The sequence below is a fragment of the Dermacentor andersoni genome, unplaced genomic scaffold, assembly GCF_023375885.2.
Source record: "Dermacentor andersoni unplaced genomic scaffold, qqDerAnde1_hic_scaffold ctg00000041.1, whole genome shotgun sequence".
NCBI lineage: Eukaryota > Metazoa > Arthropoda > Arachnida > Ixodida > Ixodidae > Dermacentor > Dermacentor andersoni.
In genome coordinates, this window is record NW_027314754.1 from 2983272 (window position 1) to 3004428 (window position 21157).

A 21157-nucleotide genomic window follows, 5' to 3' on the forward strand; every position below is an offset into this window, starting at 1 on the left:
AGTAAGCTCACTAGAAATTCTGTGGCTTAAGGAGCCATGAAAATTACTGTCTGTGCTGAGTTTGCAAGATTAGCGTGTCTCCCTAGGAGAAACGGGATTTCTGTACAGTCCACGTCATGGCTGACCCTCGCAGCGACACCATGAGACTCTCCACCAAACGGAGTCATAACGGCCTACAAGCCTTTGATGTTCAATAATTTTACAAACTGCATTAGCGCACCTTACGCGGGTCAGCGCGTGATGTAAAATCCGCTCACATCTTTCTTAATAAACTATGCGCGTGATGTAATAACAAACTCCATTAGCCCACCATACGAGGGTCAGCGTATGGTGTAAAATCCCTTCACATCTTTCCTAATAAACTATGCGCGTGAAGCAATAAAGTTGTAATGATCAGTTCGAGACAACAAGGCGCCCGGGAGAAGGCCCTGTACATAAATGATTTCCCTCATCTGTCCTGCTGTGACTTGAACGACAGCGCGACGCCCACCTGCGTACGTTCTTTCTTGCACAGAATTAAGCAACTGAATGTTTCGTTCAAGCTCATTAACGAACGTGCGCAGAGGATTTGAAGATTATCTGTGCACCTTACGCACGCTGTGTCGGTTCGGTAGAGCAAGTCCGTTGAACTCAACGTGAGCCTCTTATCTGAACAAACGTGGGGACAACTTCCCAGCGTGAAAGCCCGCAACGCGACCACAGGGAAAGGTCAATTATAAAGACATGGCCCCGCGACTATAAAGAATTTACAAAGCTGCCGCGAGAGGACCCTGCACCACCTTTGCTCCTTGCAAGGGGTTCATTACCTTACGTACGCTGCACAATCAGTGAGACGCGAAGAAAAAAACCAAAGCTTTAAATTTAAGCACATGTTGCGAGTCGGTTCAAGCTGAATTCTCGGCTAGTCTTTTGGTGCCTTGGTTAACGTCACCGAGTATTCTTGTTGCGCAAATGATAAGAATTCTCATTTCACTCGCGAGCTTTCGCTGCACAAACGCGGCGAGAGGAAAAAATTAACCTGCAAGAAAGGCTCACCGTCTTAGGTGGTACTGTAACATTCCTTACGTAAGTCGCGCCACCTAGAATGCTTGTAGAGTCGCCCTGCGGCAGGTGTCGTACAGCTTTACGAGACGTCGAGGCCTTTAAGTGTATCTGCATCGTTCAAATGCTGCTTAATTGTATATGTAAAGCTGCACGAAAGCTCAGGAAATAACGAACGCAGTGTTCTTGTTTTTTGTGGTATCGCAGGAATGAGAATTGCTATGCCCTGTCGTGCACACGTGCAACTTAGGGGAGTTCGGACACTATTTTTTGAGGGTTGATACCTGAAATGAAGAACATCAACTCACAAGCAAGCATTTCTAGTTATACCGCAAAAATAAACCTCTCCTAGAATGTGTTCGAGGAGACGTGGCTGAAATTTCCAAGCATTGCCTTTGCGAAAGCCAACGTAACCTTCAAGATATTCGATAAAAACGAACATCACAGCACGTAATTTAGAGAAGCAATGCAGCGACATCACTTGTAAAAAACTGATGATGTTCAGGAAGAAAAAAAGACGTTCAGTTTCGGTGTTCTCATTAGAAGACGAGATCTTCTCATCCAATTTCTCTAGTAGCTTACGAATACCCAAGACGAACAACTTGGCTTGTGTTCGTTTCTGTCGATCCTGCGCTATAGAAGAGCCGAGAGGATCTCATTGGCAGTCTACGCATTGCAATTAGCTTTGCGTCGAAATCCTCCCAGTCTGTGACAATGAACCCAAGAATCTGCAGCATCACAGAGGTGCTCCCTAATGGAGCTGTGTCCAGGACAATGCTCGCTCGCAGTCACTGTCCAATTACTTTCTCTAGACGTCTTGTAAGTTGAACTTTTTGGACATAAAACAAATCGTGGGCAACGTACAATGATGCCGGGCTTGTTGAACATACTAAGGGCGAGTCGATAGGTCGTCATCAAAGAAGAATGTGCCAAGAATGATATGGCAATTGTTATATTTTGTATGCTGCGACAGTATGTTGTACGCACCACGTATTCTAGAGCCAAAGATTAGTCTGCAACCTATTTGTGCACCAGCATTGTCTTAGATCATGTCAATAATAATATTGAAGAAACAGCAAGCCACAAATCGAATGTTTGGATAAAAATCTCTGGGTTAAGCAAATCTGAATATAGATGAAAAACATTGCACATGCTGACTGGCTGAGGTTGTACCGCATCTGTTACTTTGCTGAATTGCGAAAATAAAAGGAATATGTTTATTTGCTCCTGTTTTACGTTTTATGAGTAAAGGCAAGGCGAAAAAGACCAGGACTGAACAAGGACACAAACGACAGGACCGGCACCTATTTCATGGACCATTTTCATGTAACGAGACATTTTATTACCACACTAGGTTTCACGTTTAAATTTGTATCTTGTTGTCATACGATCTGAACTGTCCAACAGCTTTCCCCTTTGGCTGCTGAAGGAACCGCTATCCACCGCAGCAACGATGACAAAGCTCTAAGCTTACTTTACAACCAGCGGCATTATGGTGAGGTTTGCGCAAGAAACAAGCAAACTGAAGCAAACGTTTCGAAGCAATGCGCTATCACGCAGCCATTTGCAGTGGCTTCAGTACAGCGAGTAACCATTCAACCTATCGCACGTCGACGTTTGCACAATGCCCAGAAAACCGTTTCCATTGCTCTGCACATCAGGTGCAAGTATAAAAACAGCGACGTATCACTTCCTGCGTTTATGTATATATATATAAATATATATTTGATTCCGCGATTCTCACACAAAAGGCGGGGGAAGCACTCACCTCCAGCTGTGCTGACGCTCGGTCGAGCTTTTTGTGATAAGACTCGACAACTTGTGGCTCCCTGGCACTGTTGACAGAGCGAAGAGGGAAATCGGATTCTGTGCTACGCCAGTGTGAATAAAGCGAAAAAGGCTTAACTGGGGCACACACCGGTGTGAAAGAGCGGTCGTGCATAAAATTGGAGTCTGCGTGCGCTGTAAGCAAATTTGAGCGCAGGGCACGGAACATTGCGTAGAATTCATGATAAACAAAAAAAAAAAAAAACGGACATCCACCCGAGAGATGCAGGCAGATAGAACATTTTCGCATTTCGTTGAACTTTTTCCCGCTCGAGGTTTTCTGCACAACTTATGCGCTTACTTGGCAGATTCCATTCTCACGACCACTAGATGCGTGAGTCGCCAACTGTAGCGGTTTCTTTCTTATTTGGCTTTCATGTTGGTAGCAAATTTCATGAGGTGATATACCGTTTATTGCAGCAGGCCTCTGAGCTTCATATAAGAACGCTGGTCAAAAAAAGTTTCCTCGAAGATTTTTCGTATGTGCCGAGAAACTGTCGCACATAGTGTGCAGAAGTGACAAAACATCACTAAGGGTAGAAGAAACTACAGTATGGGTTCATATAAATTCAGGAGAAAACGACATCTTAAGCTAAAACTCAAGCACTGCCTGAAAAAGAAAAAAAAAAGTTAAAGAAGAAAACTGTGAGGAAACACGTAGCGGGGCACTGCTCATGGCACTGCTCTAATTAGAGGTGCAGGCTACGCAAAGCCTTCAGATTTGTTTCCTTGGAAAAATGCCAAAATATCGGTTACTTGGGTGTGTCACGGCCCATCTTTATTTTAGCTGCAGCGCTGCCGCCTTCATCGTAGGCCGGATTGCGTGCATTACACGCACACTCAGTCTGGTGATTTCGTGGACACAACCTGTCGGACTGCGCGCGGGGCCGACAGAATGCACAGGCTTCGCACAACGATGTGCCGCTCGATACACAGCGGTCGTTGGACGAAGCTCAAAATATGAGATTCCCCGAATGCCAAGCACGTCCCTCAGACGAATTGTCCTTTTCAATTGCATTTTCAATTGAGTCCTTTTCAATTACACATCGTTTCGCACAGTATGCATCGCGGCCGCGAGTGAGCAGGTTGCAGTAAATTAGCAGGCATATGAAAGACAGCGAAGATCTATACAGTAAACTGTACCTGTTGGATGTTGATGTGCGTGTGCTTGTGTTCATGTGTGCCAGTGCAGAGCTACCGAGCGTCCTCGTCGCTTTGAACACGACGGTAAACCACCACGAAGAAGTGCTTGAGGCGGCTATGCACGTGTCTGCATAGGTCACTGCAGTCTTATCCTCTTATCTGGAATTTCCACTGCAGCAGCGGTTAATCGATTGTGTTACTCGCGGGCTTCAACATCTCAAGGCAACAGCGGGATTATGGGGGATGCCGTGATGAAGGACTCCTGGTTATTTTTTGTTACCATTGTTTCTTGAACAAGCACTAAATCCTAAGTAGGCGATCACCTTTTAATTTCAGGCCAATTGGGGCTCCGAGACCGCGAATAGTAAGTACTAGGATGCGCCTATGTATCGAAAACAACAAAAACCACTTTTGTTTGAATACATGCAATATTATTCACTGACCTTCTCCCTGACCTTCGCCATTATCATATTCGCTATCAAAATCATCCGGTTGCTGTCGTTATGAGCGATTGTGTTCTTACAAAGTTAATTACGGATATTGCTTCTACCGCCTTAGTTGTCGATCAGGCCTGTGAACCATGGATCTCTCTTCAATGAAATAAGTGAAACGACTATCTATATTCTAGTGAGAAAGCAACGAAGGAAGGGTAGTTACATTTGAGCATGTGCGCCAAAGTCAGAAGACAAAAAGTAAACCTCCGTATATGGGGAATGAAATGGCGAAATACTGAAGCTGCGGTGACTCGACCATTGCGAAATGAGCTTCTTTGGGTTTAACTCAGTATAGCCATACTTAGCAGACATGGAAACCCTTTATGCAATTACTGCGCCATGCACAATTCTGATATTGCGCTGAGATGCAACGCGATAGATATATTTTAGTTCAACGCGATGGCATGGTAATTACGTACGTTAACCAAATAAAAGACACTCACCATGACCTATGTGTGCCAAAACGGTTCTCTTTTGACCACCTTTTGTCTACCTTTTGATAACCAGTCAGTGCAGAGCTAATTTGCCTCGAATGTGTTTGCACATCTCCGACGCACACTGTTCCCACATCTTGAACTGTGTACGCAAAATATTAATACATTCGTAACAAGATTAGAACGCTGCAGTAAAGAACTGAATGTCTGGAGCGCTTGTCACAACGTATGAGAAACATGCATTCGTATATGGAACGAAACACGAATATCTAGAGTACTGTTTTCAGACAAAGCTTGGTTTACTATTTGCAACTTTCTTAACGGAAACAAATTGCGCTAGTTGATGCATCATAAGAATCTGCGCCAAAATCAAGTAAAACAGAACACAACAGACAAGCGGAAACAGAAAGTACAGAGTGGTATCTCTCCTGTCAGTTCTTTCGTACGTGGCGGCCAATGTACCGCCGGCTTTCTGCTGTATAATTGAGTAGACAACTTCGGTGGCCGGCCATGTGCCATTAGGTATGCGCTCAAGCAGACTTCGGCACAGCGTATGTGATATTGATATGGGTGCATTCTTGGCCGCTTGACCAGAATGTATGTGCCAATATAGCACAAGAGGCATGTATCCTTAAATATTTGAAAGCGATAACGCTGCATCCACAACCGACGTCGACATCGCTACTTCATGCATCAATCTAGCTTTGTGTCACTATGGATATATGGCGTGTCGTTACAGTGCTTTTGTGCAAGTAGCGTTACCATCCAAGTACATCGTGCGATGGCCTTTGCCAAAATTTTACAGCATTTTGCATCACTCGTCATATTTACGGCCGCTGTAGTAAACATGTCTATTGGCATCCACTTTTCTTTTTATAAGCAATATTTCTTTCCGTAGAGAAAGAGAGGTTCAGGAATTTCCTTCTGCTTAGTGAATCCAGCTGATTGGAAAACAGTCGAGGGCTGGACTTGTTGGCACATCGCGGATGGTGAATACCATAAAAAATATGTACGCAACCAAGAAGATGAGACTCCTCCCGTTGCCCTGTGGTGTGTGTACTTCATGCTTTTTATTGTTTTTCTCGTTTAGCGAGCTCGTAGAGTTACCGATGTTCTTGTGTTGCAATATCTAGCATATTCTTTGAAATTTTTTTCAAGGCGTTCATGGTGCGTGAAGATTTGTTGAATATCCACTTCCGCAAATGCGACATAAATAAATTGTGGAAGAAACAATGTGTTAATCCAGATGTGGCCAGACAGGGCACTATGCTTGCAAAAATCAACGTCACGTAGAGTGCCTGACTGCCCGCACAACTCTCCGCCCTTACAGGTGGTGAAAGTTCCTGAGCGATTCGGCGCTGCAGAGACCGCCATATCTGGCAAACTAGGTTGAAGTGGTCCTGAGCTCGCATGCACAGGTATGGTGTGCGCCACGGTATGCGCCAGAATAACTTTTACCCCATGGGGTTTCATCAGCGTTCACCAAAATCTAACCACTCGGAGGTTTCTGAATTTCACGCCCTTTAAATAGCAGCTTCCCACCAACAGGAATTCTAAGCATCCAAGCGCGCATATGCCAACAAGCTGCAAAAGTAGCTAAATTTTACTTAATAAGCGGGCATGAACGCGTATTATAGGCGGCGATATAGCCAGCTATGCGAATTGCGCCATAACATGCCTCCGTCGAAGGTAGTTGCACCGCAATTTTCCACGAGCAAGGCTAGTGTTAAGATGCCCTAACTTTCTCTGTTATGGACTTCCAATATTGGGTGACTTTAACGGTACTTTTTACTGTGCAAAGCTCATTTCCTCTATCCTAAGTCAGGTTGTCGCATGCTCTATCTAGAACTTAAAGCAGGGCAATATATGTTCCCGTATAGCGTCCAGCTTTATGAAGTTGTTTCTTGACTCTCAATGACCGCGTACAGGCCCGCGAAATTGCATTTAACAAAGGCACAGGCTGGGGAAGGCTAAATTGGTATTGCTTTTGCTTTTGTCCCGATACTTGAATGCTCTCAAACGACCTATATTCTATACTCTGTATACGTTCTTCAATATACCTAATTTATATACATGTTTTAGCATCTTCTCGTTTTCTTTCTTTTTTGTGAGACGTTGTAAGAAAAAGATCGTCTGTTTTACCCGAAGGCGAATCATTTAAAGCGACCGCATGGTTTAATGTTGCACTGAAGGCGTCTCAGGAGGCTGGGGTGATGAGCTCGCCCATAGCGTTGCGGGTGTCGCCCTTCGATGGCGCGCGAAATGGGATCAAGGAAGTTTTAAAAAAAATGCTCTTTCTTTTTAAACCTCCGTGGATGGGATTAACGCAAAAGACAGACAAACTGCTCGGCGTTGTAGGCACTCTCGGCGCGAACGCGCTGTGAACTTGGATGCAGCCAGCGCCTCTGGCGGTGGCGGCACGAAAGATTGACCTTGTGCCTACGCTGTTCGTTTTCACTCCACAACGCATTAGGCACGCTAAGGCCCATTTTCACCTTGGCTGAGCTTGAAGGTCAGATTTACGTAACCGGGCGTCTTCTGGGTTTCTACCTAGAGGAGTAGAGCTATCGCTCTAAGATATTGATAGTACAGCCGAGAGTCTGCCATCTTTTATGAGCACATGTCGTTAAAGCGACCACCCTCGAAGCGGTAAGACCTGCGAAATTGATTTGGCTCCTCGAACAGCATGACTGATTCCTTTCTTAAATAGACTGCAGTCTCAAGGCTCATATAGTCATTCTAAGACCACTAAACGGACTGCAGGCTTCTCGGTCTCTGGCGTCATCGCATCATTAGCGTCAAGTGAAGGAAGTAAATTGTCCCTCGCGAACATTTATCCTTTCCACTATGATGCCAAATGCAGAATTTCTCTCCTGTTCAACATTGCAGAGGGATGCTGCAAGTGCTATTTACTCACTTGTATTTAATCAGAACGAGTAAATATTTTCTTGGACTTTTTGCATGACTACTAATCAAAGCTTTCCGCCTTCAAATTTATGATCGGGTTCTATATGTTATATACTCTACATCATCAACAGCAGCAGCAGCCTGGTTACGCCCACTGCAGGGCAAAGGCCTCTCCCATACTTCTCCAACAACCCCGGTCATGTACTAATTGTGGCCATGTCGTCCCTGCAAACTTCTTAATCTCATCCGCCCAGCTGATTTTCTGCCGCCCCCTGCTACGCTTCCCTTCCCTTGGAATCCAGTCCGTAACCCTAATTGACCAGCGGTTATCTTCCCTCCTCATTACATGTCCTGCCCATGTCCATTTCTTTTTCTTGATTTCAACTAAGATGTCACTAACTCGCGTTTGTTCCCTCACCCAATCTGCTCTTTTCTTATGTTTCTATACTCTACATATAATTATTATTGTATCCAGGAAACACAAAATCTCACTTTCATGCTTTTTGCGCAGTAAGAACGCGCTGACAGCCGCCTTGTGCGAGGGCGGCTGACAAATGCGTCAGTTTTAATATTGATGGCCTCTTCTTTACACGGAGGTGCATCTTTAATACTGCCGCCGCGACTTTCGCACGTGAATTTCGCACGTCAGTACGCATGTTTGTAAGGGGCGAAAAAGACGTCATGTTCAACCAATTTCTCTCAACCACGAAATGATCCCGGACTAGAAGCGTCACATCCATCGGGCTTTCGGCAAGCCATTGTTGATTTACATTGCGCTCGTGGTGCTGATAAAAAAAATATCTAATTCATGTTTTCCTAACAGCTTGTGGTACTATTAGTTCCTCAAACATGAACAAATGACGGTGTTATTATATTAACGAACGTTTTTGGCATGGATATTCTGTGTTCTTTAACGTAGAGCGTGCTAATTTGATGTATATGTAAACTCTGCTTAAGTATACGCGTTCTGACCTTATTTACATGACATTTCTGTTGATATTCTATCTGGCTTGTCAGTATGCTTGTTTGAGTATGCCTCTCTTTGGCTATGTACTGTCTCTGTGTTTTTTGTTCGTTTGTTTCCTTGAGCCGGCTTATCCTTGCTATAGACTGTTTCCTTAATATAAAAGGAGTAGCGGGCATCACACTTGATGCTAACTTCTCCGAGACGACCATTTACTAAAAAAAAATCAATAAACTTCAAATTATGTATATGTAAGAAAAGGTTTCGTTTATTGCGATTCATGCAATTAGGGTAGTCCGATAAATAATTAAGGCATATTTATGCGATGCCGTGCACTCACTAGTGTGCTCTTTTTTGGATTTCACTGGGACAGCCCTTTTCCGGAAATAAAACGATGTATTTCCTGCTACAATGAAGATATCATGTTTGTTGTGACACCTGCGCTAGAATTCGTTTCTTTGGGAGTTCGTATTTACAGCTTATGCGTGTAAGACGGGAATACAACTTTTAGAGACTTATTGTTACGTATACTTCCCTAAAACTTCCATCATTCTTTAGCGTCCGCATTTCTTCTTGCATTGATTAGCGCTGTGTAGGTCTATGCATTTCGTCTCATAATGCTTAAATGCTTGTTTAAGAGCACCTTACAATAAGGATGTCAACGTGTTGCCGCCTACGCTTCTGGGAAATCTTGCTTTATGTAACTCGAACGCAACTTGCACATCGCAGCGCGTCCACCCGATCAATTCGAAATGGTGTCGGGAGAATCCTTCTTTACTTAGTGCACTTTTATTCTTTTTGCGCTATTCCTGCTTTTAGTACGTCCGGTCTCCAAGGAAACGCGAGCGGTTAATGCGGAGGCGTTTCTACACAATATGGGAAGCGTGTGACGAAATGAAGCAGTAAGCCGTGCCGTCGATTGTCCCCGCATTTACATTTCACGGGATGATCCGGGCCGCAGGGGCTAACCAGCCAGTCAGCCATAATCCTTATCTTCTAGAGCCGAAGGACATTTGCAGCGATTTTCTTTTCGCGTAGAGACGAAGGAAAGCGCAATAACGTCTTTCAAAAGTAAACGGAACACATGTGTACTTAAGAGGGGAGGGTAAGTGCGCAAGAGATGTTCGCCTATATGCGAACGTGCATGGAGAGTGAGCACAAAGTTTTTTTTTTCGTATGTTCCTTCGTATTTTCGTCCGTTTCGTATGTTCTCCCTTTTTGAAGAGTCCGCTTATGTTCGGGGTAAGTCTACTCCTCCGAGTACTGGGAGGCTTCCACTAGCTGGTTGTCAATGACTTGCTACACCCAGAATCTCCAGTGGCTCGCTGAAACCAAGGTGCGCTACTTCAGACGTCTCACGGCACAACTGACTGAGATGTGGTGGGGCTATTACCTAAAACAAGCTCTCCAACCTCTTGAAAAGACAAAGATGAAAAAAACCAGCTAGTGGAAGCGTCACCGTACTCGGAGGAGTAGACTTGCCCCGTAACATAAGTGGACTCCTCAAAAAGGGACCCAAGTACGGACTACCACCGTCAGTACCTATTCAAGAGCTGGCCGCACTGAATCGACGTATAGCAAAGAAAGCACCGACAGAACAGTGAAAGAGAAGCTCGCTTGAAGGGGTGGAATGTCTGAAGATAGCTGTTGTCTAGAAATAAGCAATGTGCAACGTCTTTGCAGAAAGCGGTAGCGCACGTTAAAGAGAATGAATTTTCACTTGTCCAGGCCGACAAAGAAGGAGGCTTTGTAGTTCTACCGAAGGGCATGTTTGAAAGGAAAGCACTTCAGGCCGTTAAGAAAACTTCAATGTTGAAAAAGGCCGCCCCACTACTGCAAAACAAACAGTTGCCAACTTCTGCAGGGATGTTGGAATCGACATGCTATGTAACAAGATTAGCAAATGTAAAGGCAATGCGTTGGAAGTGCTTTTTAGTGCCAGGACGCAAAAGCCTGATGTTACTTTCCGCGCTATAGTCAGTATAAAGAGGACTTGGCAAATGCTTGTTAGCCAGTTTCTGCAAAAATTGTTAAAAGCATTGACCATCGGTTATCCTTTCCTTATAAACGATTCTAAGGAAATTAACAATTTTCTGAAGTATAAACCAAGCATTCGCTACGCGTTTTCTTAAGATATACAAGATTTCTATTATTCAATACCTCACCAAGAGCTCTTCACAGCACTTTAGCACTGCATTGACAAGAGTGGCGTCGCTTCTTTCCAGAATTCGGCAAGCATGTCTGTTGACAAACAATATACAGGCAAATCCAGGCAGGATCCTTTCCCCACCCCTGCCTCCAGAACAAGATATACCCAGAGAGATATAAGAACACATGTCCTCACTGCAATGCATTAGGAACCCTTCAGCACGTCATAGGAGAGTGCAATTTTTCCATACACCACCCCCCACCTATACCCATAACTAACCCCCCTGCTATCCCCACCCTTTACGAGCGATGGGAGATCATGCTGTCCAGCCCCGCCCTGGAAGACCAGCTCAGACTGATCCACAGGGGCCAGGCGGCCCTGGAAGCATATGGAGCCCGCGAAGAGGGAGCCACCCCATCAGACGCTTAACGCGTTTCATTTCATAATGGACCAGTAAAGTTTCTCTCTCTCTGTTGACAATTTCTTTTTACCCTATTAGATTTTTATCTCTGAAGTACTTTTACAGCCTTTAATAACAAGCACTGTTTGCAGACCAAAGGCATTTGCATCAGATCATGCGTCGCACCCATTTTCAGCGATATTTTTTAGCCAGGATTGACCAGATTTTATCCGCTGTTTTTAATCCGGATGAAGCACGAAAGTGTACCGATGCGTTGACGATTTTTTTTTATCATATTGAACAAGCAGAGCCCTTTACACTACTGCGCTACTGTTAATAAACTTTTCGATGCTTTTCAAAAGCATAGAAAGCCACTGAAGTTCACTTGCGAGTCACCCAAGCAGAATGCCCTTCAGTTTCTAGACATACGTGTCAAGATTGGTGAGGAAATTGTGTGTTAGGCCTATGCTCCGCGTGTACAAAAGCAGCTCTTGTTTTATGATTCCGCCCATTCAATGGTCATAAAACGAAGTATTGCGAACCTATGCCAGCTGTCAGCACTGGAGAAATCGTGCGAACATCAAATGCAAACCAGGTTTAATAGTCAATTTAAAAGTTTTCTGCTTCTCGTTACTCTTAGTCGGTCATAACGGCTGTTGCCGAAACCCCCCTTTATGAAGTGAAGAAGCGCACGACGAGCCTGAAGACGAGGGAAGAGGAAAGAAGCTTGCGACCGGAAGTGGTAACCTACTTAAACAAAATTTCGCACAACCTTAAGAAGGTTGCGAGCAGGTTTGGGGTACCGCTCGCTTTTTTTCCGATCCGAAAAAGCTATCAAAGCTATGCCCTCGCCTCGCCAGCAAGGAATCCGCAAAATGCGGACGCAGAACGAACCATGCAAGGTCATATGTGTGGTGCCAATCAGGAGTGGTATACGAGATACCGCTGTCCTGCGGAAAATCCTATGTAGGCCAAACTGTCAGACGCCTGAACGATCGGCTGAGGGAGAACCAACGAAATTGAGAGAACAGCGAGGACGTGCGCTTAGTACGGCACTGCAGTTCCTGCAAGAAGTGTTCGCCGCATTTTGAGAGTGCGAAGATATTAGGTAAGGGCAAAGAGAGGTAAGGGCACGAGAGCTACTGGAAGCCTTCCATATAAAGAGAAAGGGCAGTGATTTTATTAGTGATGAGTCTGTTATATTCTGTTACATAGTTTGGAATGTGACCTTTTCTCAGCAAGAAGATGTATACTTTGTGGGGTGCTGGGGTTGCGTCGCATGCGCGACGACACAAAGTACAAAGTACGCCCCACAAATATAAAGGCTGCGTCGCATGCGCACGCAGCCTTTATATTCAACTTCTTTTCGTGGAATAAAATCAGTAGTGAGTGCAGCGATTGTCCGTGTCTGTCAGTGTTCCTTTCTTTCGTGTGTTTTTGGCGCTGCTGTTATGCCTGCAATGAGCGACCTACTAGGTCAAGAACTCGTTTTACTGAAGTATATTTCTTCAAAACCACCACACGTCTGATCAGTGCACATATTTGTACCTGGGCTAAGTTCATTAGATGATGCCTCCTACGGTCTGGCCACGTAGACCGGATAAGGCAAACAATATATATTCCCTAGCATAACGCCAACGTCTTCCCAAGGTAAGTCAGGATAGCTCTGAGAATTCATTTCCGCTAATCTACAATTGTCAGAAGAGGTTGCGTTAACTCTTGCAACTTGTATGGTCTAGACGTGAGCAGCCGTTCCCACTGCTGCGAGTATCAATCTGTTACGATCGCTGGACAAAGCCACGTATATGTTCCGTGTCGGCTAATGTCACACAATGGCATCTAACGCATCGACCGGTAAGCTGCTGGATGCGCGTGCTTAAATGATGCGCAAAGCAACGAAAGACTTAGGATTCTGTCGTGCTCATCACCTCTTCTGAAAACAGGGACACGCACCAGACAGATCTGCTAATATACGTACTCATGCACTTCATAGGCATGTGGTTGCCGAAATACCGTAACTTCGCTGGCACGATTTGTCTCCATTTTGTCGCACAGCGTATGGACTCGCATGCCGACCCACTGTCTATTCTACAGACACTGTGTCCGCGCAACACCGTCCACTTGTCCTCCTCTCGCGGTTACATGAAGTTGTGTGCTACGCTTGCACACGCCAACGGCCAGACTCCTTGCTTTAACATATGTTACTATGGTGATGTTCGCGAATGAAAATCTAATTACAACACACCTATCCCCTTACTTCCACCAGGAAATGAGATTCCATAGGCCGCTGCATGCCTGAAGCTAGAGCACTGCGTGCCTACACGAGACCCTCTGCCCAAATACTGGCGCCCGTGATGACGCGTGCCGCAGTAACACTTTCCCGAGTGCACCGAGTTAACTCACGCGAGACCACTAAACGAGCCAAAAAAGGCTGGACGAGCTGAATAGCAGTTGCGAATGCACACACGTAATGGCGCATGGGCTAACATCGTGGGAGCGGGTCGCGCCGCTTTATCTCTCTTCTCTACGTATCGCATTCCAACATGGTCTGAAGAGCCATTATTTATTCATTCATTTATTGCACTTGAATGCACTTCTAAAAAATTGAACCACCATTATATACTTGCCCGCTGGACGGCTGCACATTGATAGAAAAGTAGGCGTTGCAGTTTTTGCAATGCTTTTGCGGGCGTCACGGGTAATTACAGCCGTCAAGAGAGTATTGTGGCGACGCCCAGGGAGCTCCAGAGGGCATTATTCGCATTCGACGTGGTGCAAAAGTCAAAGCGGGTTTCTCGCGTCACCGTTCCTCTCTAATACGCTGCTGCTATGTATATGCACGCTGTGAACCACCTCTCGACGCAGCGCGCGAGGCAGCAGCAGCGGAAACGTTTAAGGAAGAGGCAAAGAAAGATTCGCGTTAATGTTGGAAGAAAGAATGTAGCATTACAATGGGCGTAGCATTCTCAAGTTTCTGACGCACGCACATACGCATGCACAGAAACACTGGCAAACTGGTGTTGGCACAACTAAATCTCTCCTTATGTTCCGTTATGCACAAACCTCGGAGTTCATACAGCTACCATAAACATTCGAATAGTATGCGGTCACTGATTTCGGTCAGAAAGGTAACCAGCAACGAAAGAAAGGGCTGTTGCCTCACGATCAAGTTGCAGCTAAGAATATTTACTTTCCATTAATCATTGTGCTCTCAATAAATAAACGAACTGCTCCTTAGGTTTCATGTACGGCCTTTGCAAGTCGCTTTATTTAGACGTAAGCACGTTTCTTGCGATAATTCACAATTTAAGTACAGCTCGTGAGTAACTTAGCTGCGATGAAACATCGTATTATAATGACTCCATTTCTCAAAGCCTTTTGCAACGTAAGGGTGGTTCTTGAAAGAACAACAGAAAATCGAACGGACTTCGTGAGGACTACCTTGTGGCGAATGTTACGCGCGATATTTTACGAGTAGCACATCAAAGTAATCAATAGCCGTACGAAATTCTCCTTGAAGCATGGTAAAGCTGCACGCAGAAGCTTACTTGCACATGCTTACTTCCACAGAAGCTTACTTCCACATGCCCGCAGAAGCTTACTTGCCAAGAGCGTGGTGTACGGCTATGTGCACAAGTTTTGTGGCGCTCTTGGAGTTCTACGGCTTAGCGCACCTCGTCCATTCGTAGTTTTGCGCTTTCTCGAAGTTTGATGCCTAGCCATGTACATTAAAAACAATGCTAGATGGCAGTTACCTTATCGAGGGGTGATCAGTGATCACAGACACTAAAGGTGACGATGACATTTCGCAGCATTGTCGGAGGTGTGACAGTCAAGGACATTACAGATGTGACGTTTGGTGGCACGATGAATTATCATATATAGTCTCCATGCTATCAAGGATTATACAGCGACACCATATTGCAAAATTGCAACACACGCAAGGGGAGCATATAAGCTGCAACGTTCGCTTCACTCAAAGTAAACGCAATGAACAAAGTGGTTACGAGTATTTGTCTTTTCAACGAGCACGAAATGACCAATCGTAAGGCAGGCCTCAGGCGTACGAGAAGAAATCGCACTTTTTCTCGGGGTTCATTGGCCTGCCCACTTCGCAGTTGAAAACCCGCGCGAAGACGCGGCTGTTCTTGACGATCTGGTTGCAGCCGAACTCGGCCTGGAGCGACGCGCGCGCTTTGCACAGCAGGCGGCACATCACCATGAAGAACGTCGCCTCGCTGGTGTAGTTGCCGAGGTCGCCGGCCCCCGTTGGCGCATCAGCCGACTCGAATGCATCCCAGACGAGGTCGACCACTGCGGCAAGGTACGTGTGCTGCTTGGTCCGTGATGGGTCCACTGGCGAAGCGAAGCAGGCGAGCTTCTCTTCAACCGTGGCGAGCGCCGCCGAGTTATGAGGCAGGCGGCTCACGAAGAGCCGTACGGCGGCCGCACCCAGCAGTGTTCCGATAGTACCGTACTTAGCCGCTACCGTGGAGTGCCGGCCGTAGAGCGGCAGCATCGGGAAGAGTGGAGGGATGCGAATAGACGAGCTGTGCGAGTCGAAGAAAGCGTAGCCGTCGGACTCGCGGAGTTGCCTCATGTAGCTAGAGGACATCGCCCGCCATTCTTCCTCGGGGATGCGCGCGTGGGCCGTGGCAACGGCCATCCAGTTATGCAGCAGCGAAACGTTCATGGCGACCGTGTCGAAGACGTCGCCAAGCTGTTGTTTGCTGAACAGTTCGCTGTGGAAGAAAACGTCCTGGAAGTCGCGCTGGTCGAGAGCGACGCGATCGGCGATAATAGACCAGCGGCCGCGCTTGACCTGCTTGACAAACGTGTCGGCGATGGTCCGTGCTATCCAGTTCACGTCGTTGCGCGCGTCAGCGTCCTCGTGAGTGCCCGAGAATTCTGCGTACACGGTCCATCCAAGGAGGGACTCGGTCAACTCGATACAGTCAGCATGGCTTGGTCGTTCGACGACGGTATCCAGAGCGGAGCGCACGCTCCGATACCAAAACTGCGAGAACGATTTGCTGATGAACCGCCACATGGCCTGCATCACGCACCAGCCGAGGTAGAACTCCAATCGCGGTTCGTCCAGCTGCTTCAATAAGTCTAGGAGGCGTTTCACGTAGTCCACGGCGCGTATTTTCACCCTCGTCGATGACGGCAGTTGGAGGCCATATTTCAAAAATGCTCGAAGCTGCATGAAGCTGTTATGTTCTAGGTAGCGGCTCAGCTGTTCCGTAGAGTCGAGTTCAACCATTTCGGTATCACCGTAGTCGGTGGACATCAATGCCGGAACGAGGAGGCTTTCGATCTCATTGAACTCCGCGAAACCTATAGTAGGGGTCGCGTGGCCATTGTAGAGGTCTGCCGCGCCTTCGTAATAGCTGCGGTAGTTGCCTTCTTTCACTAGCAGTGCCCGCATCTTGAGCCAATTTGGCAGTGCGTCGCCGGGCTCGATGCAGAGCGACACTTCGCCCGACTTTGTTCGACTCTTGCGGATGCTAAGCAGCGGTGAGATGCGAAACGCCTCGAACATCCTGGCTGCTGCTACGGTGAGCTCTCCGCTCTTGTTCTTCAGCTGTGGCCACGTGATGCCCAACTTAGTGAGTCGGCTCTTGAAGGCGTCCACTTCGTCTCGGCCGTCTTCGACGATAACTAGACAGCTTTTCAGCAGCATGGCGGCCTGTTGAGTGGGATTTCTCATTTTGTTGCTCATGTTGGCTCGCAGCAGAACGTCGATTACCTGGTGTTAAACAAAGCAGCACGCAAACATTACTTTAAGCTACGGAGTCGACGACAGAAGTAGACTGAATTGCTCTTGTTTAAAGGAGTGCTGCAACACTCTTCGAACGTGGAGAGAAAACATTCGCTATTTGTAGCCAATGCTGCCGTAAGTATGTCACCAAAATACAGTATAACCTCGTTCATACGTTTTGGGAAAAACCGCGAGAGTAGACGTACTAACCAGCAAAACGTACGATCCGAACTAGCTAAAAGAATTTGAGACTCAACTATTGTTGACATCTACGTAATATGACGCGTCGCGCGGATCGTCGCGGCATGAGACGCGGGTCCGCGTCGAGCTTGTGGTGCTCCGGCGGCCCGAGACGCGTTTTGCTGTTTTCCGATTGCGTGGCCTCTTAAGCGGGCGACGGGAAACCGAAACGGAATCGAGCTGGCGGGCGACGCCGGATGCAACCGAAGCGAAACGTGGTGCACACAACGCGCTGCCTGCAGCAGAGAAACGGTGGCGCCTTTGGATTGTCGCGTACTATAAGCGTGCAGTGCACTGCGAATGGTACTATGCACCACGCGCAGTAAAACAGATAGGTGAAGATGCTTATCGTAGTAGGTTTGGCCGCAATAGGTGTGAATGCAGCGTAGGACGCCCCAGGCGGAGATTCCCTGGTACCGGAATAAGTAACTCTGCGCCGTAGGTTTCACGTAATACGGGCGGCTATATGCTGTTCTCGATCGCGCGCGCCTTGCAACTTTTCTTGTCCACATAAGATCTAGCGACCGCAGCCTGCAGCAAGGAACGGCGGAGCGTTTCGGTTATCGCCCATTAAAAGCGTGCGCTACGCTTCCTACGGCACCACGCATGTGAAACAGACAGGCGAAGATGCTTATCGCAATAGGATTGAGGGTGATAGCTGCGAATGGCGAGCGCGACCACCTCGGAGAAGATTGGCCGGTACCGAAATTTAAACATGAGTGCGCGCCGGCGTTTTCACGTGAGACGGGTGGGCGAATATTGCGTTGATGCTGCGGCAGCGGGAAGCTATATACTGTTCTCAGTCACGCGCGCCTCGCGCATTTTCTTGCTTACATGGAATCTAGCGGCCGGAAAACGTACCATACGATCGCAATTTGGCGACGTAGTTAACGTTGGCGCCGAAAAACGTGCTTTCCGAATACGTATGAACCGGTGAAGATGAGCGTAACTCTATTGGGTTATTTTTTTTGTCCTCGATTGGGAGCGTTGGCGCCGAGAACACGTACGTAACGGGGACGTGTCAACGAGGTTCTACTGTATTACTGTTTTAGATGGAGAAGGGAGCCTGCAATATTGCATACCGGATCCCTTGCTATTGCTATTTCCTGCCGTTCTCAAGACTATACAGCAGTGCTTACGTCAGAGCTCTGCAAGGCGACTTTACGAGGGAGAGGAGGCATTACGAGAGAAAGCTAACTGTAACAGCATTTAAGGGCTTGGAACTCCGTTTGCTCTGTCAGCGCTATCCGTTTGTTCTTTACGTTTTATTGCGATAGCAATTATATGAACGCTCCAAGCGCATTTCTGTCGTAGTCCACGGGTGATAAAGTCCACGGGCGATAACTTAGTCGCCACGCGGCGTATGTTGTATGTGCGAGTGAAAGCGTGCGAGGGTGAGCCAACGATGGTGGCTGAATCTCGCGCGCGCGGTGGAGCAAAGCAGGGAGGAAGTGCGCCGTCTTGCGTCGCGCGAATGGCGCCGGGAGGAGGGGAGATGGAAGAGGGGGTGGGGGGTTCTACACCAACATCCGCTGCGTATATCACGGCCGGCTGGCCCTATCTTGAAAGTGATCTGCGATGAGTGCAGAGTGTAGGTGCAGCGAGGGCTAATAGCTTCGTGTGCGCTCGGTCCTCGCCGTTGAGTTCGCGTTGAAGCGAGAGGCAGCACGAAGGTCGATTTGCTCGATGCTGCTGCCGCGCTGTCTACCTCCAGCGTTTCAAAAGCGAGCGTGCGTGGTCAACGAGTAAGATGTATTCATGTTTGGTAGTGCGCGCGTAACACCGTGCTTGTGAATTTAATTAGCAGGCGAATATTTAAAAGTTTATACAATCTATACTTGTACATCTAACTACTATCTTTACTTAGTATATGTGCCTACTAATTTGCTTTCACAATGGATGCCTCGTTTTTCGGGTGAAACTGGGACTTTTCTGTACCTTCGTCATCATGTCACCTCGTCTGCTTGAGCATCATCATCAACAAACCCAAACAATGTCGATGAAACAAGAGCCATCTTCATTCGTCCGATTCTCTCTACCATTGCCTCGGCAAGGATGGCCTCCTTTTTGCACGGAACAAATATCTGCAATATCTCCGTAAGAAAGCAACGTGATTGAAAGTTTATTTCTGAGGACTATAAGTAGAAGTAGCGCCAACTATGTTGCTTTGAGGGCTGCATAGCATTCGTAAACACGCGAGGGCTAATTGAGGGCAGCATGTTATACCTTGTCGACGAAGTCGCTGAGGTGCTTCTCGTAGATGGAGGTCGACTCCCTCCAGTCGCCGCACACGTGCTCGTAGAAGTCCTCGCAGGGGTCGACGCTGGCGTTGGACGCGGCCACCAGCATCTCGTTGAGCGCCACGCAGGTCCGCGTCAGGCAGACGCTGCGGCGCGGTCTCTGCCCCGGCGCGGCCAGGCGCCACAACAGGGTGAGCAGGCTGATGACCAGGCAGGCCGACGCCATGACAGCTAGTACCACGAGCGCCGGCTGAAAGCTCTGTTGCCCATTCGGGTGCTCTTCCCTCGGCACTTCCTCAGTCACCGATAAGGGCATCTCAGAGTGCTCCGTTCGCATGGTGGCCCTGTAGGGTGCGTGAAGTCATCAGCTTCAGTGAACGCTGAGGTGACGCCGAAAAATAACCCGCGTTCCTCGACTCTTTGATGTTCTTAAAAGGCAGCTGACAGTTTTAACGCGACAGCGTTAAGGAGCTCGTGTCGCAGAAAAGCCGGTGTCGTCGGTGTCGGTGTCGGCGGCGTTGGCCGTGAGTGATAAATCCCGGCAGGCACTTCCTGAATAAAAAACAACTTGCAAGATGGGCTGGGTGGGAAGCGAACCAGTTGTTTCTTGATTTGCTTGCTGTTGGAAAATATTAAGTTATTCATCGAATACGCAACACACTATCTTCCCAGCCGATATTTGCGAGCGCTCTATGTTATCGGTATATATAGATATAAGCGGTGCTTACAAGTTTCCTTATGACATGTTTTTTTATGCTGCTCGCGTTGGTTAAGTTTGCAGTTCCATAACTTTTCCCTTTGCACTAATATATGCTACCTTGTGTCATCATCATAATGCTCTCACAATTTTTGTGATGCTGGCTGTCATCTTGTGTTCTAGCGTTTTTCTTAGCTAGTCTGAAAAACCCAGATATCTATTGACTATACTATAATAGTTTAATGTGCAAATAATAAATGTGTGTTCCTTTGGGAGGACTGCCAGACAGTTTTTTTTTAAGTCTGGAAACTCCACATGTTATCTGTCTCATGCTCTCCTTCTAGATTTGAGGTTCCACTTTAAAATCTAGTTTCCCAAGTGCGGCGCGATTTCATGTCGCGGACGCATCAGCGAGATTGCGCGTTGCATCTTGGAATACACAGGTGGTGCTGACGTCATGTATTCACAAATCACTTGCGCTTCTGTCAGCCATCGTGATGCAGGCGTCAAAAACCGCGCCATGCTCATTTCGCTGAAAGATAGACGTCACGGATTTTTTTAATAGTTTTTTTAGGAGCCCTTGGCAGCTCTGGTTGCCACACATTGGTGTCTTCGTCGCGCAGTCCATCAATATAGCCAGCCTTGCGGGAGTTGACACAGCAACTGAAACGCACACTCCATGCATTCTTTAAAGAATTAGCCACAGGGGACTTCCCAGGGCTCATGCTTGCGCGTGTGCGGGCGTGAACAGTGGTAGGCCGTTGACTCGCTCTGTAGTATGTGAGCGTGCGCTCTCGCTGTAATAATTGAAGGAAGCGCTCGTGCAGACAGTGTAATGCTTAGCTAATTTTCTAGAA

At 47.1% G+C, this 21157-nt stretch overlaps 1 protein-coding gene across 1 annotated transcript; it reads right to left on the reverse strand.

The window, feature by feature from the left end:
- Nucleotides 1–15416: 15416 nt before the first annotated feature.
- Nucleotides 15417–19940, reverse strand: LOC126518282 (endothelin-converting enzyme 2-like). The gene is made up of 2 exons (XM_050168126.1): nucleotides 19590–19940; nucleotides 15417–17111 (listed from the first exon to the last, which is right to left on the reverse strand). Exons 1-2 carry the CDS (start codon nucleotides 19938–19940, stop codon nucleotides 15417–15419), a joined length of 2046 nt encoding a protein of 681 aa, XP_050024083.1.
- Between the last annotated feature and the right edge of the window lie 1217 nt (nucleotides 19941–21157).